The following is a 24,824-nucleotide window of genomic DNA, read 5'->3' as shown; positions in this document are numbered from 1 at the left end:
CCAGTGGTTCCTTTTGAGTGCATTTTGTGAGCAATAACACCATTGTCACATTTGTTGAAGGCTTTTGCGAAATCTGTATATATGTTTGAAGACAAACATAGCCAGCATTGTTTGTCTTCCATGGCATCTAAGGCCATGTCATAGTGGCCCAGCAATTGTAATAGGCAAGAGTGTCCTGTTCTGAAACTGTGTTGTCCAGGGCTATGTAGATGCTGTGATTTCAAGTTTTTTCCAAATCAAGTGGAGTCAGGGTGACATCTGATATATGATTTGATGTTGGTATCAAATTCATGAAGAATTGATTGGGGTTATCAATCTTCAGTATGTACTCACCTAGTTGTGTTTGCGGGGGTTGAGCTCTGGCTCTTTGGTCCCGTTTGTTTAAGGGCTCACTGAAAATGTAATTGTATTGTTGCCTCAATATTTCGCCCATTTCTTTGATGTCATCTGTGAAAGTGCCATCTCCATTTTGCAGGGGCCCGATACTAGCTGTAGTTTTTGTTCTAGACTTTACATAGGAGAAGTATTTTGAATTTGTCTCTTATTTTGCTGATGGCCTTTTCCTCTCTCTTCCTCTTCTGGATTTTACATGATTCTTGTCGCTTTAATTCAATCGTTTCTATTTTTCTACATAGCCTTCTTTGTTGTTCTTGAGACAGGGCGACGCATTAAAGTTGTTCTGTGATCCTTTTTTTTGTCTATAGAGGGAACATCACTCTCATTCCAGTCTGCATCTCTTCCAGATGCAATTCATATCCAGTCTGCATATACATTATTGGTGATGTATCAACAAACTAGCATTCTGCTTCAGTTAATATACTAGAACTCACCCTAAACCAACTAAGCACTCAGGCTTAGTTAATATACTAGAACTCACCCTAACCCAACTAAGCACTCTGGCTCAGTTAATATACTAGAACTCACCCTAAACCAACTAAGCACTCTGGCTCAGTTAATATACTAGAACTCACTCTAAACCAACTAAGCACTCTGGCTCAGTTAATATACTAGAACTCACCCTAAACCAACTAAGCACTCTGGCTCAGTTAATATACTAGAACTCACCCTAAACCAACTAAGCACTCTGGCTCAGTTAATATACTAGTACTCACCCTAAACCAACTAAGCACTCTGGCTCAGTTAACTGGCCAGCTTCATCAACTAGCACATGACTAAAGTGTCCATTGTGAAGACCGAGAGTATACATAACACCAGCGGTGGTCGCTGTCGTCACTATGATCCGCTGATGTGCACGCACCGAGAGCTCATCACCGTTGCAGCAATATGGACGGATAACCTCAGGAATGGCATCTTCCAGTCTCTGAAATATGATTAATTTGTATAGTGAAACCACAAGAATGTTATATCTCTACGGGAAAATATTGAGGCTATATGATGGGATGGAACCCTAATCCTTGGACTCAACAACCACATGCACTACCAACTGAACCATGATGAGCTCTGTCAGTAGTGTGTGTCTGGGGAAGTTAGATGTGTGAATTCGATTCCATCGCACGGTCTAAATATTTTCTCACGTTCAATTTGTCTAGAATTCTTATAAACATTTACATTTGGGAAACAACTTTTTTTTTCTTCAATATATCAATATACTGTACCTCACTTGGTACGTGAGGTACAGTATATTGGTACTTATATTACTATACTGGTATTTATGAATTCTTTGTCTCACCTGGTAGGCATTTAATCGCACCACTTCCATTTTCCCCAGCTGGCCAGAAGCAACGAGTCTCTCCATTACGAGGTCTGAGGCACTATTGGACGGCGTAATTATTATAATCCTGAAATTGAAAACATAATATATAATATAATCTTGTTTTATATTGACACTCTCCCACCTTTGTTGCCACAACTTAACACTTTCGAGTTTGCAGCGTGCGCGTCCCAGCCTACCCCAAGGTGGGCTGAGCATTTTGCGTGAGCGCACAGCCACACTAAAATGTGTATACTCTTTTCAGTTTTCTCACCTCAATTCTCGTGCTACATCGTTCATTTTGATATCAATTTGTTTGCAATAAAATTTCCTACAAGGGTAGATGCATACAAGGTCCAAAAGCCAGGCATGTCCCCTTCCCCCTCCCTCCCACCACAGCAGAGATGAAAATCGGCCAAGCATTACCCATGAGCGAGCACCCATTGGCACCCCTGCAACACCCACACTCAAATGTGTATACTCTTTTCAGTTTGATAACATCAATTTTCATGTTACATCGCTCATTTAATATCAAATTGTTCGCAATAGAATTCCCTACGGGGATATATGCAAATAAGGTCAAAAAGCCCAGCGTGCAACCCACAGCAAACCCGAAAATTGGCCAAGCATTACCCGTGAGTAAGCACACATCCGCACACCAACACCTGCACTAAATTGTGCATACTCTTTTCAGTTTTCTAACGTCAATTTTTGTGTTATATCATTTATTTTGGTATCAAATTGTTCACAATAGAATTCTCCAAAGGATTATATGCATATAAGGTCAAAACGCCCAGCCTGCAACCCGCACCAAACCAGAAAATCAGTCGAGCATTACCCATGAGCACAAAACACCCATGAACGTTATCCATGAACAGAGTATACACAAAATGTGTATAACCTGTTCTATTTTCTCACCTCAATTTTAATGCTACGTCGTTCATTCTGGTATCAAATTGTTCGCAATCTAAAGGCACACATTTTAAAACTAGTCCCATAATGATCGGGTAAAAAAAACAGAATTTTAACAAATATTTTAATTTTGGACCTCACACGTGTCCCCGCCGGACATCCCGCAGAGTTATTTGTGCGTGTCACCCCGGAGGACGAAAGTGTTAATAAAGTTCCAGAACGGGCCAAAATGTTCTCACTAATCATTTCAAATGTATGGGCTGGGTTATTGGCTTCTCCCAGATTACTGTGACTTTCTCTTTCACAACTTAATAGTTGTGACACAACTATTAAAAAATGCAAAGAATGAAGACACAAACTGCCTGCAAATATTACTAAATTTAATGCTATTTAAATGAACATTTTAACTGAAAATGACTACATAAAACTAGCGTTGAATGTAATGAAACATCAATTTCTGGGTGAGCCCCAGTGGATCTCGGAAGCTACAATGCTGAACCGTCATTAAAGTCGTCGAATGCTGAAGTCGTTGAACCACTTAACTGAAGGCAGAAAACAGGAGCCAGAGTGACAGATGACAGCCAGGCCACTAGCTACCCTCACCAAGAACTGAGTGTGGAATAGCCAGCTGGCCAGGTCTAGAGCATATGTGGAGAGGGTCTTGAGAGTTCTACTCCCGAGCCCAGCCTGAGGCCAGGCTCGACCTGTCCCCTACCTGCCAAACTCTTGATTTTCTCAGGCATATGCTTTCATTTCCTCTTATTGGATGCTGTCAAAGATCTTCTGCATGACCCGCTCCATACCGAGTGGGGGCAACAGAGACACTTGTATTCCCACTATAACACTACAAACTTCACATGACTGAACCTTACATAAAATATCCAATCTTCAGTAAAAGCTGTCTTAACTAGAAGATAAGAAAATGTGGCAACATAGTCACCACATACAAAATATCGACACATTTGAGGAAGTTGATAGAGCAGATTACTCACTTCCAACATACATAGAATGTATTGATACAAAATCAAGAAATACTGGTGCAGAAAGAATTATTTAGTTGAGCTGGAGTATCATACAACTCTCTTACTTCACACCTACAGTACAGCACTGTTTAACACTTTCGCCCGGGCATGACGCAGCATTGCGTCATCCGTTTACTGGCGATAATTCCGGGGATGACGCAGCATTGCGTCATCCACTTTAAATAATCGCCAAAAATCAGGTTTTAATCCAATTTTTTGGGGACTGGTTTTAAAATGCGCGCCGATGTCTTCCCATTTTCCATGTTGAGCCTCGTGGCCCTCAGGCGGCTTGGCACATGCCGTGGGCCCATTGCTTTCGCTCCACTGTTGTGACCAATGTCGCCTCCCCTCGCATCTCAAACGTGTGAACATTTCGCCTATTTTCCGTGGCTATATTTCTTACTGCGGCTTTAGAAACTATCTACGCTTACTCCACGATGGATAGTGATCATGAACAAGGCCCTTCCAGGAAGAAAATTGCGAAAGAAAGGCTTGAAAAGGGCGGGAATTGGGAGTGTAGGTGGAAGGCGGCTGAGCACTCACTCGCGGCTAACGCCTGGCCCATCTTCAACTCGTCGGCGGTTGGAGCGTGACCAGGTTTTTTATTTGATATGCTAATGTTCCTCTAGAGAATTCTATTGCGAACCCATTGAGACCAAAATGAAAGACCTAGGATAAAAATTGAGGTGACCAGAGTGAAAATAGTGAAAACATTTTATCGCGTTTGCGCGCTCCTGGGTAACTCGTTCGCACTTTCTCTGTTTGCTGCGGGTAATTAGCCGGACTTTTGGAGTTTATATGCATTTATTGCTGTAGAGAATTCTATTGCAAACACAATGATACCAAACTTAATCTCATAGGACGAGAATTAAGGTGACAAAGTTGAAGAGAGTATACACTTTTCAGATTTTACGCGCACTCCTGTGACACCCTGGGTCCCATATCGCACAGTTGAGGGGTGGCGAGCAGGGTGCACCAAAGTGTTAATTACAGAATTAATTATCTGCCGAGATGAACAAATCCGTAGGAGCCGTGATGAGGATTCAAACCAATGCACTGGGTGTTCCCAGGGACACACTCTAGACGACTACACCACGACATGGTAAGAAGATTACAACCTCGGGTGCTACTGCACCCACGAGGATTCCTTGAGAATCCTCATGGGTGTAGTACTATCCCAGGCTACAATCTTCCTACCATGTCATGGTCTAGTCGTCTAGAGCTTGTGCCTGGGAACCACCACCACATAGGTTTGAATCCTCATCACGGCTCCTACGGATTTTCTCACTGATGCAGTCACAGTCACATTAGTGTGATTACTCTGTGTAATTATCTGCTACTTTATCACACTCATTAGAATCATAAGAGTTGACCAGACCACACACTAGAAGATGACGGGACGACGACGTTTCGGTCCGTCCTGGACCATTCTCAAGTCGACTGAGAATGGTCCAGGACGGACCGAAAAATCGTCGTCTCTTCACCTTCTAGTGTGTGGTCTGGTCAACATACTTCAGCCACGTTATTGTGACTCATCGCCTGCAATCATAAGAGTTGTCCCCAGTACTACCTGCTGTGTTCCATCATTGTGAAAATCTGCAGTGCTGTCTCCACCAGTGTCACAGTCTTCCCGGTGCCCGGGGGTCCAAAGATAACGTAGGGTAGCGGGCGGGTGCTTCCCTCCAGGACACGACAAACAGCCACCTTCTGCTCTGCGTTCAAGCTTTTGTTAAACCACTTCAAGACAGGCACATGTGCCAAGCTTTTCGTACCTGAAAACATTATGACAAATCTACTGTTAATAAGAATTTAAATTCATTACATTAGTTTTTTTATCAAGAATTTTGTGGAATGTAACTTTAAACAAAATAAACATAGAACCAATTGCAAAAGAAGAACTGCAAAGATGACTGTACAGTCTTTCTATTGTCTAATGAAAGTGTTTAATGTTTATCCTTTGTACCTGAACACATCACGAGTTATATAATAATTTTTTTTGTTTTGCAATTTGTAGGGAAAACAGGCAGCCAGAGAATATATATCAAGATCCCCTCCCACTCTTCCTCCCTGCAAGGTCAAATTACAACCCCTCCCCCCCCCCAGAATGCAAACCCAACAAACTAACTAACTCCTGAGTACCTACTTACTGCTAGGTGAACAGGGGCATTAAGTGATCGGAGAAGCATTCAACCATATCTGTCCCGCCCGGGATCCAAACCCGGAACTCCCGACTGTGCACTGAGAATGAACCCGACTGTTTTACCGGGACTTTTAAATGCCAAGTGTTGCCAAGTGTGTGACTAAATACACATGAAAAGGTTTAGAAAGTATGTAGATTAAACTATTTAATATCAAGTCCTTTTTGGTTATTAATAAGGAAATCACAATTTACCTTTTTTCCTTGTGAAAATTGGCAAAACAGGAACGATGTAATCACTGCTCGCTCCAGCTGAATTTTGATTGGTCGGCCATTTCTGGGATTTGGTAGAGTAATTTTTAGACTTTATGTTCTCTTTACGGTTCTTCTTCCTTTGACATGAGTCTGTTGACTTTATTTTTGTGAAATTATTTGGAAATGGCCCTTGAAGTAATGCGTCATGACGACAACATTCACTATCAACATGACCAGCATCTGTTTCACAGGCTTCACTATCAACACGACCAGCACCTGTTTCACAGGCTTCACTGTTCACATGACCAGCACCTGTTTCACAGGCTTCACTGTTAATATGACCAGCACCTGTTTCACAGGCTTCACTGTTCACACGACCAGCACCTGTTCCACAGGCTTCACTGTTAATATGACCAGCACCTGTTTTACAAGCCTCACTGTTCACACGACCAGCACCTGTTTCACAGGCTTCAATGTCAACACGACTAACACCTGCTTTCCCACTTTCACTGTCTACACGACCGGCACCTGTTTCACAGGCTTTACTGTTAATATGACCAGCATCTGTTTCACAGGCTTCACTGTCCACACGACTAACACCTGCTTTACCACTTTCACTGTCTACACGACCGGCACCTGTTTCACAGGCTTCACTATCAACACGACCAGCACCTGTTTCACAGGCTTCACTGTCCACACGACTAACACCTGCTTTACCACTTTCACTGTCTACATGACCGGCACCTGTTTCACAGGCTTCACTGTCCACACGACTAACACCTGCTTTACCACTTTCACTGTCTACATGACCGGCACCTGTTTCACAGGCTTCACTATCCACACGACTAACACCTGCTTTACCACTTTCACTGTCTACACGACCGGCACCTGTTTCACAGGCTTCACTGTCCACACGACTAACACCTGCTCTCCCACTTTCACTGTCTACACGACCGGCACCTGTTTCACAGCATACATTGTCAACAACACTATCACTCCTTTCCGAGGCTTTTCTATGATCAGTTTCCAAGAATTTAATATCTCGTGTTATTGTACAAGTCTGATTCTCTCCACAAACTCTTCCTTCCTTCGTTCTGTTGGCACGTTTATAGAAGCTCAGTTCAAGTGACCTCGGGAGAAACAGTGGTACATTCCCACCTTCAGCCCGTAGTGGTATTCTTTTCGTCGTTTTAACTTTGTGCACAGCAAGTCCCTTCTTTTCACATTGTTTTGGTAATGGAGCAGCCTTCGAGACACTTGAACGTTGCCATGTACGGAAATCTGTGACCTCCTCCACTGAAGAACGCGCAGCCGCTTCTGGTGTGTTACTATTTACGTTGTTTATACACGCTTTTCTGCCTGACCCAGACTTACTCCCACTTTCTATGTCTTCAGTGATGGAAATGCTGCCAAAATTTAGTTTCTTCTTCGTCAACTTTTTGGCATGAAAAGCGTCATTCTTAAAGCCAACACTTGTACTATTTCTAGACTCATCATCACTACAGCACATTGATGAATTGGAACTTGAGCCTGAAGAACTAACTCCAAATAATCTCGTCACAACAGGTATTCTAGGAGTGACTGGACTTGAATTTTTTCTCTGGGATTGTACTGCTAATCTTAAATCATCACTACCAATTTCAACATTAATTTTCTTCTCAACTAATGTCCTGGAATTATCATCAAATTCCTTGCTTTCCTTACAAGTTCGCCTCACAGTTGCCTCATTTTTAAGATTCTCAATTTCAACACCTATTTTATTTTGACTTGTATTGTGCTTCAATTCCATAAGCAATTTACCAGTGAAAGCCTTATTTTCAGCGACGTATTCGTTAGTGCAATATTTCTCCTCCACAGAGCTACATATAGCTTCGGGTCTTTGTTTCACTTGTACCTCTGTATCACTACCAATGTTTATGTTTTCCGATTGACTGATCTGGGTTATGAGATTATGGTTGACAGCAGTTATGTCCGGGGCCTTCCTTGCTCTGTAGGCTAGCGTGGGTGCTTCTGGGTCTATATAACACACCTGAGGAGGCTGAAGTTGCAGTTTGGAAGGAAAAAGAATATTGGGACCAAGCTGTTTCATGGCAAACTCCAAAGCAAAATGACAGCGACGTAGCGGAGTGCGACTGAAGTTGAATCGTACAGCATAGTCTTCCCCACGGTAATCACTGTGGAATGTCGGGTGAAACTTCAGCAAAACCTGAAAACACAAGAGAGTACATCATAGAATAAACTAGAATTACTAGCTTCAGGGAATTGTTTTTTTAATATGCTAAAGAAGTGCAACATTTATTACAAGCTTTGTTTCTTAAAGGAACTACTAATTTGTAAAGTAAATAATAACATATGGAAAGACTTTCAGGAATTCTGAAGCTTCTGAATTAGAGTCAGAGTTCAATAAATTACAATAAAGGCAAACTTAAGACAACTGCAAAAGTACTATATTTTCAGGCATATAGGTGTATTTTACAAAGATATTTTCCAGAAAAAATAATTTATGCTTCATTATAAATTTATTGAAAGTAATGATCATATGGTTTTTGAGGGGATGATTTAGTGCATGAAAGTACAATATGAACTTACTTGGTGGTGAACCAAAAATATGCATCATATCTGCCGGAAAATACTGCATTTCGCCTGCCAATCTGGCAACCATGGAATCCAAAGTACTGTGGTACATATAAATCTTTACCAAAACATCCCACTGGAGATTACAAGTAAGTAATTATCAAAAGAAGGAACCAAGCCAGGAAGGCTCTGTAGTACAGTACCGTCAAAAGTGCAGGATATTCAAAAGTCGCTAAAGATCACTAAGGATGGAGATTACAAGCTTTCTAGAACATTCACTCAAAGGTACATTTTTAAAACGTCTTTGACACAAATGATGTAGAAGCATTATGAATGAGGCACTGTTAACACTTACAAAATTAAGTTGAGTAAAATTCAAAGCCCAATTCTTGTGGCTGCTGAATGGCTGCCCAGAGTTTAACCACTGCCGCTCCAGAGCTAGACATGATCTGCCAGACGTCTGTGATCGTGGCTGCTACCAAAAACAAATGCCCTTTTCACGGTTGGAGTCTCATTACCTACAGATGGATTCCCAGGCCATTTTCAGGCATGTTGCCATTACTTATGGCATCTTGGTTCTTGCTTCAAAAGTCTAATGTATAGTAGACATGAAGAGTGCACCCTCCTAAACCCACATCTCCGTATAAATGATTCCTCGACTTAATAAGGGTCCAGGACGGATTGAAACATTGTCGTCTCTTCCTCGACTTAATAAGGGTCCAGGACGGATCGAAACATTGTCGTCTCTTCCTCGACTTAATAAGGGTCCAGGACGGATCGAAACATCGTAGTCTCTTCCTCGACTTAATAAGGGTCCAGGACGGATCAAAACATCGTCGTCTCTTCCTCGACTTAATAAGGGTCCAGGACAGACCGAAACATGGTCGTCTCTTCCTCGACTTAATAAGGGTCCAGGACGGACCGAAACATCGTCGTCTCTTCCTCGACTTAATAAGGGTCCAGGACGGATCGAAACATCGTCGTCTCTTCCTCGACTTAATAAGGGTCCAGGACGGAGCGAAACATCGTCGTCTCTTCATCTTCTGGTGTGGTGTTTGATCATCGATTCCTCTAAACAATGGACCAAATCTGTAAACTAAGTTCCCACAGATCATATGTCTTCCCAATTTTGGCTCTTCTCCAAATGCTCTCCCACATTATTATCCAATGCCAAAGCCAAGAGGAGTGCCACCTTGTATGTAATACTGTAGTCAAGGACCAAGTCCAAACACCAATTTGGATCCAAAGACAAATGTACAAGGTGAAAGTGGAAAAAAAAAGCATGACCAAACTTAAAGAAATGACACAAGAAGAGATCAGTGCCAAACCCCAAGAGGAAAGGCTTGAAAGGGTGCCAACCTGTAAGACTGTTGGCAACCTTATATTGCAGACTGGACAAAACCTGCAAACGAGAAATGAAGATACCTGACACTTGCCTCTCACATACTTGAAAGTAAATTAAAAAATAAGACATGTAAGTTGATAAAGCGGAGAAGTGTTAACACAGATTTTGTTGACACACAGAAATCACATTAACATGGTATACTGTATATCAGTGAGAAAATCCTCTAGGGGCAATGAGATCTCTGCAAACACACAGCGTAACTGTCCCTTGAGGTTATCTTGAGATGATTTCGGGGCTTTTTAGTGTCCCCGCGGCCCGGTCCTAGACCAGGCCTCCACCCCCAGGAAGCAGCCCGTGACAGCTGACTAACTCCCAGGTACCTATTTACTGCTAGGTAACAGGGGCATTCAGGGTGAAAGAAACTTTGCCCATTTGTTTTTGCCTCGTGCGGGAATCGAACCCGCGCCACAGAATTACGAGTCCTGCGCGCTATCCACCAGGCTACGAGGCCCCTATTTTCCATCTTGTTACAACTTGTAATAAAGATGTTACATCTTGTTATAATGTTTTTATTTTATGATGTATTAGAACGTTGTTACAACTTGCTATATATTGGTTGTTAATAACCTGTTAGGTGTTAAAACGTGTTCGAACATTGTAGCAACATCGTAGTTTTGTCGTGTGTTTGGCGGGATGGTAGAGTGGAGCGGCTGGCAGTGCCAGGGTCGTAGGTTCGCACCCACCTCCTTGCCCTAGTCAGTTTTCTCATAGATTTTGTTGTCGGTGGTCTTGGAGAGGCGGAGATCTGGTTAAGGAACTGGATGCAGGCAAGAAGAGAGAGGGGGGGAGGGGGGGAGGGGGGGAGGGGGGGGGGGGGTTGGGGACAAGGACTGAACTTGCCACTTTGGATCCATCAATATGACGCAGCCTGCAAAGCTTGCTTGTTCAGACAAAGTGGCAAGCAACATTTACACTAGTGGGACCAGATATATGAAGCTCTGTTTAAACCAAGACATCAGGCAACTGATATAATGGCCTCCCAGTCTGGAAATGGAGCCTTGTACATTGAAAAGTGATGGTTCAATGCAGAGGCAAACAGATCATCCTGAGGATGAATGAATGTCACCCAAGATAAGTGTGATATTAAAAGATGACCTGTACATTCGAAGCTATACATATACACAGCACAATATGTTACCTGTGTGTGAAGAACTTCATGAATATAGCCCTCGTATTCTAATTCGTCACTGTCACAAGGGCTAGATGCAATAACTGTGTCGCCAATCATGAGAGATGGACGCTTTTCTGCCAGTCCTGGCACCACAAGACTCAGGTACTCCCCATGCACAGAGAAATTGGTTCTCGCCATATCAAACTGAAAAGATAATTTTTTTAGCATCGAGTAAAATGAAACTATCTTTTAATAACCCAACTCGTACATGTGAGAGAAAAGCAGAGTGATAATATTTTGGTCCGTCCTCGCCCTTTATCAAGTCACGTGAAAGGAAATGTGTGTCAATATATTGCCATTCTCTCCCTCTCTTCCTTGACAACTTGGTAAGGGTCCTGGATGGGCTGAAAATGTTGTCCCTCTCCTCTCTTTTCATATGTGAGAGTTTGGTTATTATTTTCCAACCACACTGATGACCTAGTCTCTACAAACGCTCCTTTCTGAGAAACAGCGCCTCGTCTGATCCCCAAGCTAGATCTTTATGGCCCACCTGCACACAAGTCACAGGCAGGCTCGAAGTGACCTATCTCCCCACAAAGAATGCATCTCTTGAGGTTATCTTGAGAAGATTTCGGGGCTTAGTGTCCCCGCAGCCCGGTCCTCGACCAGGCCTCCACCCCCAGGAAGCAGCCCGTGACAGCTGACTAACACCCAGGTACCTATTTACTGCTAGGTAACAGGGGCATCAGAGTGAAAGAAACTCTGCCCATTGTTTCTCACCGGCGCCCGGGAGCGAACCTGAGACAACAGGATCACACGTACAGTGTTCTGTCCGCTCAGCCACCGGCTCCTTACACACACACCCACGAAAACTGCATACAAATCCCACGACCAACCCTGACGAGAGAGCACAGTTGCAAGTTGTGTGTATTCGGCATATGCTACACAAAACCCATCACTCAAAAGATGGGAATCTACAAGGGGTAGCAATGGGCTAATCCTACACAAGCTATGTTTACTCCTCCAAGTGAAGCCCGGAGAGTAGAACCGCTACAGATTTACGCAATTCAGAAAATGAAGCAACACAGTCTCTGACCAACCAGCCAGCTGACCACTAGAAATATACTGATATACCCATTTTCCCTCTCTCCCTAAATACATATATACTCTAAATAAGTATACCATTTTGAAAGCTACTTGCCACAGTTGAGAGATAGATCAATTGGAGGCTGGCATGTGAACTGTGGCCAGAGTGGAGCATAATGCCCTGACTCGGGGGGGAAAACTTAAGGGGGTTCCAGATAAGTAAAATGACGACGCTTTCTAAAGACATTGCAATAAAAAAATTGCCAAGGCTCAAAATGATTATATTTGAGTTAGACGCACACACACGTTTGCTCAATAACAAATTTAAAATTATATGACAAACCAATAAGGTCTTCCTATTTCAGGTACGTAATGGCTTTATGCAGGCGATGTGTCACAATAACGTCGCTGAAGAATGTTGACCAGACCACACACTAGAAGGTGAAGAGACGACCACGTTTCGGTCCATCCTGGACCATTCTCAAGTCGATTGTGATCACAATCGACTTGAGAATGGTCCAGGACGAACCGAAACGTCGTCGTCCCTCCACCTTCTAGCGTGTGGTCTGGTCAACCTAATGGCTTTATAAAGTTTGTGTCATTTATTAACCATACAAAAAACTGAAGTAACATATATTTTGTGTATTAATTAGTTGTTTAATATTGCAAATTGCCATTTTTTGCTTTACATTTTGTTAACCACAAATGTTCACCACCATTATTTCTAATGTTATTGCATTGAAACACAATGTTCACAAATATGTACCTACGTTACTTGTAGTATTTAGTTAAAACAATTGAAAAAATACATACCTGTGTTTTTTGTAGTCATTCTGTTAATGCAATTTAATAAATACAAACATGAGTTACTTATAGTCATTTTGTCAAAACATTTTCACAAACACGAACCTGTCTAATTTGTAGTGTCATTTCTATTTCTTCTAAGTGCAACAACGCAGAAAGCTTTTCTTTATGGTTTTCTGATGTAAGAGGATCGGAGAGCGAGGGAGCCACACTGAGAATATCTACATTGCTCCTGATAGCTTGCCAAAGTTGCTTTGGAACGTGTGCCATTGGCAGAGACACTGGCAAGAATGCTGCCGATTTGAAGGGTTTTTCGCCTCTGATAATCTCTCTGTCTTTAGACTGGGAGTGCAAGGAATTTTTAAACTTTTGCTTTGGCACGTAAGGAGCAACAGGTGCTAAGCACATCATGTTATGATCTTCAACATTAGCACTCGCATATCTACCTATCTGGAAATCGCCAAAGTCAAAGATGCATAGTTGCCTTGCCATTCCGAGGAGCTTGCCGGTACACTCGAATCGGATATCGACTACCACATCCCGATCAATGGTTACAGGAGTGCCATCTACTATTCCCCCAGCTGAGCAATGGACCACATTAAACTGGCACTCTTGTGTAGCAGTGACAAAATAGATCCTCTTCAAAGTTTTAGAAACTGACCCGTTGTTTTTGATTGAAACGCTGATGTACGACTTGGCTCCTAATACTAGAGTTGGGAACCTGAAAAATAAAATGATCATAATAGTAAAAGGTGGAAGCACCGATGTATGATTAGGACCCTAATACTACAGCTGGGAACCTGAAAAATAAAATGATCATAATAGTAAAAGGTGGAAGCACCGATGTATGATTAGGACCCTAATACTACAGCTGGGAACATGAAAAATAACAGTCAATCATAATGGTAAACATAAATAAATTATTTACCCTGTATTAAGACAACAAAACATTATTAAGTACTGTACTGCTCATGAAAATTACGCACAAAGAAAAATCACGCTAAGAGTTACATAATGAAAAAAGAAAATCACGCTAAGCATAGCATAATGAAGAACATAGAAAACCAGCATTGAATGTAATGAAACGCTATTTACCGCGGCAACAGTCAATCGATGGAGTTCTAGGCCAACCGGGGACCAGAGCCAGAACCTGGCCCCCTCAAGAGAGGCATGAGGAGCAATGGCCTAAAGACACCCCTGTGTAATTGGAAGCAGTCTTTGTCTGCCATCTACCAGGTCAGGCACCCAGAAAGGTAGGAATTCCAAAACAAACTCCAGCTGGTCAAAAATTGCAAACCAAAAGCCGAACCGGCTAGCAGAACTCTCCAATCGAAAACAAGCAAACAAGCTCCATAGGCACAATCAGAGAACACTGTATAAACATCAGAGGTCCGCAGTTGTTCAACGTCCTCCCAGCGACTATAAGAAATATTGCCAGAACAACCGTGGACATCTTCAAGAGAAAACTGGACTGTTTTCTAAGAGAAGTTCCGGATCAGCCGAGCTGTGGTGGGGTATGTGGGCCTGCGGGCCGCTCCAAGCAACAGCCTGGTGGACCAAACTCTCACAAGTCAAGCCTGGCCTCGGGCCGGGCTTGGGGAGTAGAAGAACTCCCAGAACTCTATCAACCAGGTATTAAGCAGGTATCATGCACCAGTCGCCGCACAGCCGTCTGCGCAACTCCCCTCTCCCCAGGAAGGGGAAGGGGGAGGTTTCAGACCTCTGTGTTGGCTACTCCACCCCAGTTCAGTGGCTAAATATCAAAAACGCAAAAAAACGCTGACCGGAGGAAGGGAGGGAGGGATGCCGGGAAGCCTCCGGGTCTCACCCAGAAAATGGCATTTCATTACATTCAACGCTGGTTTTCTGTGGATTTCTCTTCGGCTCTCTGGAGCCACCTAACCAAAGATAAAGGAAAAAAGGGACTTACTCGGGAGGCGGCTGCCACTCGCTCTTCAACTCAAAGTCGAGACAACTGGCTGCAACCTGCGACCCACGACTACACATGCCCGAGAAGGGCCAGGAACATTAACCAAGTACCGTGCGGCCAGGACCCTGTTCAACCTCCAATCCAACACCACCATACCCCGAACATCAGCCCAAGACATATTACCAAAAAAAGCTACAAACTTACGAATGTTATGGGCACGGGAATAGACCGCAGGCTGGCTGGACTGAATAATCCTGCAGGTGACCTGGGAGACCCGCGCCCTGAAGCAGGGGAAGAAAGGAAACCGGGTCCACCCAAAGCGTGTTCCCTGCCACAGAGGCCTTGGCGCGCAAATAACGAAGAGCCGCAAACGGACACAAAACATGATGCACCCCCAGCCGAACCAACAACCCAAGGACCCTTTCAGAAAGCAGCAGACATTCTTAGCCAGAAAAGGAGACGGTTGCAAACCAAAAGAACAGAAAACTAGGACCAAAAGGCCCGGCACTCAATGCCGGGCCTTCAGGCATTCCTGCAAAAAGCATTCAGTCAAGAACTGCCCGAAACGCTTTGCGTAATAGTGGCTTTAGGCATTGTGTGTACTAGCTCTATCTATAAAGCCAACAAACTTTGTAAATCTCTTTATGTATGTACCTTACCTAAATAAAGATTATTATTATTATTATTATTATAAGAAGAGAAAAGAAGCGCAAGACCAAAGGCAAATTCCCACGGGTGCGCAAATCCTCGGCAACCAAAGACGCCGAAAGATGCTCAAACTAACCTCCCCCCCCCCCCCCCCCCCCCCACCAGGTAAACCTGCATAATGATAGAAGTTTCTTGCCACTCAAGCATGCAGGTGCGACAGAACCCATGCCACACCCCAGTGAAAAGAATGAGCAGTGTGCCAGCCAAGAAGACTCTGGAACCTCCAAACACACCCAATACAGGGAAGAAGAACCCAGCTCAAACAAGGACGGATCCATCACAGACGCAGAATCTGGGTCTCGCAGAAGGTAAACAGCAAGCGCCTCCCGAACTTCCATAGGTGAAATACGAGAGGCAGAAAACCTCCGGAAAGAGGGAGCTGAGGAACCCAAGGGAACCCGGAACCAAACCCATGTAGGAGCCAACCCCAAATATACTTATACTGTACAGGGAAGGGAGGTAAGAAAACCCCTTCCACCTGCAACAACAAAGCCCGCAAAGAGGGCACTAACACCCAAGCGGGGTCAAAGGGGGCCCAAGGCCCACAGGTTGACTCCTCCCCAACCCTGGGATCCTCCAAGTTGGGACCCTGGGGCAGAGCAGTCCTCCATACCCTCTACCCCTGAAGAAAAGGCAGAGTCCAGGGAAAAGGCTGAAAAGAAGGAGGGCCTGCTGGTGGGACCCAGAAGCCTCGGCAGGAAGAACCGGCTCGAATGCCTCTGTCCGCAACCTGAACGGGGCAGCCCCCGAAGTTGCCCGAGTCTCATTACCAATTAAACACCGCTCCAACTCCGAAACCCCTAAGACATTTGGGAGCCGGAAGCAGGGGGGAGGGGGGGGTAGCAGGGTGAACAAAAGGGAAAGCACCAAAGAGCACAGAAAGAACCAAAGTCGAAGCAACTAATGCCCCTATGTAACCACCATCACTGCCACATTACCCATCCTTATTGCTAGTTTATGCTAGCAATACTTCACATTTTCAGTTACAGTAAGTATATTCAATTCAGGTATAGTACATACTTCTCATAATAACAAATAATCCACCAAACACATTTTTAAAAGCAAAAGATACGGTCTTACCTGAGGGACTCTGTAATAACGATGTTATTCTTATTTTCTAACATTTTCTCCGTCTTATTCTCTCGGGTAGACAAAGCACAATTGGGGAAGTCAAGTAAATGTCTTGTAAGCCTCGACGTTCCCAGCTCCTGTAATACACAGTTTACAAAGAAATGTCGGGGTACTAATGCGGCAATCAAATCTCCGGTTATTGGTCGTGAGACACACAAATTGTCCTTAATTTGAGCTTTATATTGATACAGTCATGGACCACTGAGGGAGGTGTTTCCCTGATCACCACTAATCATCGCACACAATTTTACGTAATAATTTTAATTCTTAAGCTAACTCAAACTCCAACCACTTGGGCTGGATGGTAGAGTGACTGTCTTGCTTCATGCAGGTCGGCTTTTAATTCCAGACAGTCCAAGTGGTTGGGCACCACTCCTATTTCCCCGTCCCATCCCAAATCCTTAACCTGACCCCATTCAAGTGCTATATAGCCATAATAGCCTGGTGCTTTCCCTTGATAAATCCCTCCCCCTCTCTTAAACAATGCAGGATATTTTGATACATTGTCCTTTGCAAGAAAAAATCGATGGTCATGTCATGGTGTCTAAGATGTTTGCTTGGGCGTGCCCACAGCATAGGTTCGAAGCCTCCTCTTGGGTCCGACTGATTTTCTCATCACTATATCACATTAATGTGATTTCTTTATTACATTACTTGGAAAAGTTACATTCCAAGATTAGTCCATGCTATCAATGAGGATGATCTGGACAGAAGAGTGGAGTACTGTGAATGGTACTCAGCAGGATGTGCAGAAGATGCACACTTTCCAACAAAGACTGTGTAGTGACGAGGCTGTTGCAATGTTCCCAAACCACATGCATAAACAGCTTAGATTTTTCTAACCCTTCTATGTGTTCGAGCAAACAGTGTGCCTTTGTTGTGTGACTGATCTTTGAGGGAACAAGTGAGAATTTGAAAATAGCCTGGTTACTGGTGGGCAAGAGAAGTCACCTAACGCACACGAACGTGATGAATATGTGAATAAATATCAAGGCCTCGTACGTCGGAATTGAACCTCTTTGAGGAGTTCAGGGACACTGGTTCAGTTCCATTATAAATCAGTATCTACTCAACTATGGAATCCTGGGAAGTGATAGCACTAGACTGTGGAAGCTGGCAAGGCATCTGCCTGGACAGGACAATAAAATACCCCTAAGCCACAATGTGAGCTAAATGTAACCAGATCCCAGAACTAACCTGGATGCCAGCAGACCAAAGATCAGAGTTCACTTCCAGAGCTCGCCAACAAAAGTTGCGCTGATGGCTCTCGATTGCTTCAACCATCACCGTGTCGCCTGCTTTCACTGATGCCGCCTCTGCTACAGCACGAGTACAGTATATCTTAAAGAAATACATATGCTGAGCTGAAGACTATAGATACTAACAGGAGTAAACATTAATTTTAAGTATTAATATTAAAATATTCCAACAAAATCATCTTCATGAAGGAAGCAATGCTAAGAAACAAGACAAAAAGAATACTGGTGTATAGGGGTTATCTTGAGGTTATCTTGAGATGATTTCGGGGCTTTTTAGTCCCCCCGCGGCCCGGTCCTCGACCAGGCCTCCACCCCCAGGAAGCAGCCCGTGACAGCTGACTAACTCCCAGGTACCTATTTACTGCAAGGTAACAGGGGCATTCAGGGTGAAAGAAACTTTGCCCATTTGTTTCTGCCTTGTGCGGGAATCGAACCCGCGCCACAGAATTACGAGTCCTGCGCGCTATCCACCAGGCTACGGGGGGATTATATTAAAGTAATTATACATAATTTATAAATAAATAACCCAAGTTACACTTATGAATGAAAATAATGATGTTCTGACTCTGTCCCACACTTGCTCAGTTACGACTTGGTAAAGGTCTAGGATAGACCGTAAAGTCATTTCATATCATGTGTGGGGATTGGGCTCACCTTTTTAACCACTGCACTGCGCAAAGTGCCTTTAGGCGCTCTGAGAGTTGTGCTAATTATTTTTAATTAGGCTATATTTTAATAATTATCACTTTGACGTAGCTGGGTCGTAAATTTACGATGTGTTTATTTCTATCGGTTACGTAGCAGAGTCGTAAATAGCCGCGCAATTTAAAAAAAAACATTATAAAATCCAATTCTTATTCGATCGACTTGGGGTTAGTATGAAAATGTTTGCCATTAAATTTCTGTTTTCTCTAATAGGCACATGGCCTATTTGGGAGAACGGCATTGTATTGTAACTTAGTGGAAAGACTATTGAGTTGTTGACACAACGAGGGTAATCGCCCACTGCACACACTCTTGGTGTGGGCCGCGATCATGATTCTACATTTATATGCATATGTCTGTGTAGGGAATTTTATTGCGAGTTCAGTGATATAAAATTTAACGCTGTAGGACTAATGTGGAGCTGACAACAAACAAAAGAGTATGAACATTTTGTTGCTGTTTGGGCGTCACGGCGAGTGATCTACGTTTTTATTTATTTCGTGGTGGGATAGCTAATGCTTTGGTGACATTTTATACATATGATCTTGTAGAGAATTTTATTGCCAACACATTGATACCAAAATGAAATACGTAGCTCGAGAATTGGTGTCAGGAGAGTGAAAAGATTACACACTTTTTGGTGTTTACGCTCAAGAGCCCAAAATGCCGCTCTCACAATGCGCTATTTTTTTTCACAAGTGCCGGGCACGTTAAAGTGTTTTAAAATATTTTTTAATGTTTTTATTACTCTTCGTGTTTTGAAATGGAAATAGTCGAGTTTGGAAACATTTTGATAAGTGAACATTTACCTGAACTTTACCTGAACATTTATAAAAACAAAAATATGTTCTTGACAATTGCACCAAAACGTTTTTGCCGAAACTAGGTGCGCAGTGCAGTGGTTAAGCAAGGAAAAGATTTGAGCTTAGCCAATCAACAGAGGTTAAAAGGGGCCGACACATCTCTGGATACAATCAACGGAGGTTACACGAGGCCGACACACCACTACCAACACCTGCGTGAAGATGGGTAACATTGATGGGGTAAGAGATGGGCAACGTCACTACCACCACCCAATGTGATCAGGTTACCTTGAGGTGCTTCCGGGGCTTAGTGTCCCCGCGGCCCGGTCGTCGACCAGGCCTCCTGGTTGCTAGTACACATATCTTGTAAAACTTGAACTGTGGTACCAGATGGTGCCTTCCAAACTACGTGTAAATCTGGTACCACTTCTGGTGGTAATACTTTTAAGCCCATTGTGGTCCAGAGTGGTCTGCTGGTATCACTGGGTGTATCTGGGAGGTCCAGGGTCAAGGGTGTGAGCCCATCGTGGTCAAGTCAGTAGTGGGTGTATCTGGGAAGTCCCAAATACACCTAACTTAACACAATTGACAGCCAATCAGTAACACGGCAAACCTAACTACCGGTGTGCAAAGGGTCACAGGAGTTCCAACAGAATACTCGAGTACTGATCATGTTCAATAAACCAACAATGAATGGCACTGTCAATTTGACAGGCAATAATCATATACAATAATTATGTCACACAGCAACTAAATGTGTGGTGCATGTAAAGCTCAAATTCACAGTCGAGTGTGATGTCGTGATATCACACAGATAACCACGCATACACCGACAGGTGTGTTGGTCTCCACCTATACCTGTAATGGGTACTGAGAAGTTGAGACCTGTGGTTGACCACTCAGATCAACACACAGATAGACACAATAATAAAGAAACAAGATCTTGTACATACAGGTAGGCCACCTCTCTTATCCACTCACTCGTGCACATTCATGCAGACCTCGAAGGTGGCCTGACAGCTGGTTTCGCTCGTTACATGAGACCACTGATGACAAGCTTTCCCAATACACTACGTGACACGGCGGGGTACTCGCAGAAGGGCGTGCTGTATGTCTAACACACACACACTCTTGATGGCACTGGCGGTGAGTAAGGTTGTGACAGGAAGTGACGTCATGTAGTACAGTGAGGCAGGGAGAATAGCGGCTGGCTACACACACTGGACTGAGTAGCAGCTAAATTATTTCACCATGCAGGTGCCTGTGTATAAGTTCACACAAGGTTATTAGGCGATGGCACTTCCTTAATTCACTCCAGGTCACTCCCAGACGATCTCAATTTGTCACCAGGGGTTACCCGATATCAGTCGGTTTTGATCTGGTGATTCACAGACTTTGTCACTCTAGAAGATTTCTAAACAATATAGTCACGATCACGATTCTGGGCAAGCATTGGTATATCGAACAGAACCCCGAGTTTAACTTGATGGTGAGGAAGAGATGGTGTGTTCTGTCTATTGACCGATAGAGAGAAGGACACGTCAAACACGTACGGAGTTCCTCACGAGAATAATCTTACCTTGGATTGCACGATTTCTCGTGTCACAAACACCAGGTCCACGCACTGACCAATAGCGTTGCAAAGCAGGTGCCGGGCCCAATGATACTGATCGCTACATATGGGTAGAAGAGTGACGTCATGACCACGTCACGACTACGTCACGAATACGTCACTGTTCTTCATCGCAACGGTTGAGGCGGACCCCATAGGTCAGAGGTTCTTTCTCACCATGCTGGTGTCCCCTCTCTCTCATGTCTGGCACCTTCAACTGCGTACTCCCTGGTTATCATTTGCTATGGCGCAATTGCTTAACTCCCCTGTACATACTTTCTGCCTGGACATATGGCGGCCTCCGTATGATACCAGTATTCCTGGTTATGTGGGCATCCTGGGGGCACCCAACATGACAGTTTTCATCCAGGGTTAAGAGAGATAGGGCCCTGTGCACGACTAGTGCACAGTGCACTGTAATGAGGCATTCAAATCAGCTGTGGGAGAATCTCGAGAGACCATACCCTCATACTTGGTAATATTAGTTTGCACCTTGTCAATGCAGTTAAAGATCTGGGTGTTTACTTCAGTTCATTATCATTCAATGGGCATCTACAAAATTGTTAATGGTTGTAATTTTCACATCCATAATCTGTATTCATTAAAAAATTTCTTTATAGTAGAGCATCTTAACCCTCATCCACTCCACTGTTTACTATAGAAAGGATTACTTACTTTGTGGACTTGCCAAACAACTTGCTAAAAAGATTCAAACTGTACTGAATTAAGCAGCTAAACTATAATTTACACTTCTGTTTTTGTTTTTATTTATATATATAAGGTACATTGGGTTTGTGAGAGTACAAAAAACTGATGTGTTTACAATCTTTCAAAGCCACTAACACGCATAGAGTTTCGGGCAGGTCTTATAACAGTACTTTTGTTATAGTACTTGCCACTGATCACTATTTGCAGGAGCTCCAATGACTTTCTATGAAGCCAAGGATTGAATTTAACCTGTTTATTGACATTCAAGGCTATATAGCTTAATACACCCAAGCACTGGCCCTATATGCATAGTCCCTTTACAACGAGATCTGGAATAACTACAGAATGAGTAGACATCACACGTACACATGAGTAGAAAACGTGTGCGTTGATGTGGGTGACAAATCTTTTGGGCTGCAAATCTGTGAGGGGCCAGTTGATCTTTGAAGAACAGAACATATTGGGCACACTGGCAGCGTTCAGGGTGTAGTAACCTCAGGCTAGGACACCAGATGATGTTGGAGACGAATTTGTAAATACTGTGTAGAGCAACCTCAATTATCCAGACCAATTGCTACCCTTCAGACGCCCAGATGACTGAAATTAAATTAACTAAAAGACCGAAAGACGTAATTTTTCAATAATTTTGTAGTTTTATTTTGGCATTTACCTGAACAGATGAGCTAAACAATAGCTACAACGGTGTTTTATTATGAGTGCACTACTGTATATGTAGCAAACTAATAAAGTTTTATTATCCATATCTATACCAAAGAATGTCTGTCGAACGTAGGTGGTCAGATGCCTGCGGCAAGTCTCATCCGACTTCACACACGACACATGTGGGGGTATGTGAGTGTCATAGGCTAGTCAGGGTCAGCCCAAGTGGCAGGCTTTAAGAAATATCTCCGTCTTAAACGCCACCCATCGTTATTTTTATGAATAAAATACAATCGTGGGCTGTGAAAACTGCAGAGAAGATGGGAGGGGAGGAGGGGGGGAAAGAGGTGAGAGAGGGGAAAGAGGTGAGAGAGGAGGAGAAGGGAGGAAGAGGTAAGAAAGGAGTACAAGGGAGGAAGAGGTGAGAGATAAGGAGAAGGGGGGGGGGGGGAGGTGAGAGAGTAGAAGGGGGAAGAGAGGTGTAGAAATAAGAGAGCAACCCGTCCACCTGTACAGAGAGTACCTATTGTGATGGTCGTCAATAGTGACAAAATTCATACGTACTAAGCTTTTAAATAGTAGTATACTGACTAGTAAGGAATTCTTTAAAAATAAACGAAGCTAAAAAAGCTTAAATATTCACAGGCCTAGTATAGCACACACACATACTATATTAGGCTTCAGATATCATGTATTAGGCTTAGGTAAGTTAGGTTAGTTTATCTTTGCAACACTAAGTAAAAAAAAAAATAGTTTCCCAGTTCGTGTAACTCAATAGTGGCAATTCCAAGTTGTAATTTCATTGTATGTCAGAATATATACCATGATCCTCATCGTTACTGTAAGTACAGTATTACCACAACAAGACGATGGGCTCAAGAAGGGAAAAGATAAAAGAAGATGGAGATAGTTGGGGAGGAATGGGGGAGGGGGTAGGTTGGGGGGGGGGGGAGAAAGTGGAGAGAGTGTGAGAAAGGGAAGGGGGGGGTGGAGATTAGGAGAGGGTTGAGAGGGAGGGGAGATGAGGGGTGAGAAGGGGAGAAGGGAAATGTTCGAGAAGAAAGGTGATGAGAGAGGGGGGGGGAGGGTGACATAGGGAGAGGGGAGAGGAGGAGATGGGGAAGGGACAGAGGATGGGGAAAGGGTTAAGACCCAGGCACAGCCAGCCACCCTATCCAGTCTGATATAAAAAAGTGTTCTCAGTGTTGAATCCCACCGAGACTTCCCTGATGATGGGGGGCCGCCCACCATTAATTTGACACACACACCAGAAATATTCAGGTCTCTCCAGGCTGGAGACCTGGATATTTCTCTATCCAGTTAATCCAAGACTCCATAAAACAGGGACCTAGATATCAGGGGTTCCACTGTATCATAAATAGAATAAATTACCCCAAGACAGGAGTGTTTATGTCATGCTTGCTGTCTGTGCATTCTGTGGCTGCTGTGTACAGTGCCCTAGCTCAGATTAGTATATGATCAGTCCCAGACCATGATATGAAATAACATATATCACTACTGAAATCATATTGTCAACACCTATGCATTTGAATTAATTACATCCATATGCAGGCGATGAGTCACAATAACGTGGCTGAAGTATGTTGGCCAGACCGCACACTAGAAGTTTGAAGGGACGACGACGTTTCGGTCTGTCCTGGACCATTCTCAAGTCGATTGAGAATGATAAAAAAAAGCTGGCTGCCCTGATGATTGGCTCTTGGAGGTATTTTTCTATCAAGAGTTTCTTGCCTAATTTCGGTGCTTGTCCAACTACCATTACATATCCTTGGCTTGCACTGTGTGTCCACAGCAGCATCCTGCCTTCCTGCTCTCTGGCTGGTTGCAGCCAACTGCTGTTGGTGGCTCCAGTACTGTATTATATACCAAGCCATGAGTCCCAAGAAAGTCAGTGGTAAGGTTCAACCTAAGAAAACACATGTGAGGATGACCATAGAGGAAAAACAAGTCTCTATGGAAAGGTTCTTAGTGAGACAAACAAGCAGTGAACCACAACCAGGTCCTAGTGGTATGCAGGCAAAACATTGGAGAGAGAGTACCCCAGAGAAGTCATCACTGCCTGATGTTATAATGGAAGGGGACTCCCCTTCCAAACACTAACACCTCTCCTCCTCCTCCCCCCCTCCCCTTCCCTCTCTCACAGTCTTCCATATGCCAACAAGAGTCATCAATAAAGGTAAGCTATAACTTGTACATACTGTAGTACAAAATGTGTGTGTGTGTTATGTATGAAATGTAATTTGAAGTTAATATTTTTGGGAGTGTGGAAC

The 24,824-nt window shown here is 43.6% G+C and overlaps 1 protein-coding gene across 5 annotated transcripts in view; it reads right to left on the bottom strand.

Moving 5' to 3' along the window:
• LOC123770435 (RNA helicase Mov10l1) overlaps window positions 1-24,824 on the bottom strand; it is a 46,422-nt gene that overhangs the window by 16,488 nt on the left and 5,110 nt on the right. For 2 of the 5 annotated variants that reach the window (XM_045762277.2, XM_069324478.1), the window contains exons 3-10: window positions 17,984-18,127; window positions 16,736-16,863; window positions 13,123-13,738; window positions 11,155-11,331; window positions 6,038-8,243; window positions 5,216-5,417; window positions 1,691-1,799; window positions 1,113-1,321 (exon numbers count right to left, since the gene is read on the bottom strand). In XM_045762277.2, coding sequence (XP_045618233.2) covers window positions 1,113-1,321; window positions 1,691-1,799; window positions 5,216-5,417; window positions 6,038-8,243; window positions 11,155-11,331; window positions 13,123-13,738; window positions 16,736-16,863; window positions 17,984-18,127 — 3,791 coding nt within the window. The remainder of the gene's footprint in view (window positions 1-1,112; window positions 1,322-1,690; window positions 1,800-5,215; window positions 5,418-6,037; window positions 8,244-11,154; window positions 11,332-13,122; window positions 13,739-16,735; window positions 16,864-17,983; window positions 18,128-24,824) is intronic. The other 3 variants (XM_069324479.1, XM_069324477.1, XM_069324481.1) reach the window with 3 other exon arrangements.

The sequence above is a fragment of the Procambarus clarkii genome, chromosome 14 (genome assembly GCF_040958095.1).
Source record: "Procambarus clarkii isolate CNS0578487 chromosome 14, FALCON_Pclarkii_2.0, whole genome shotgun sequence".
NCBI classification, from domain to species: domain Eukaryota; kingdom Metazoa; phylum Arthropoda; class Malacostraca; order Decapoda; family Cambaridae; genus Procambarus; species Procambarus clarkii.
This window is presented reverse-complemented; position numbering and strand designations above follow the sequence as displayed.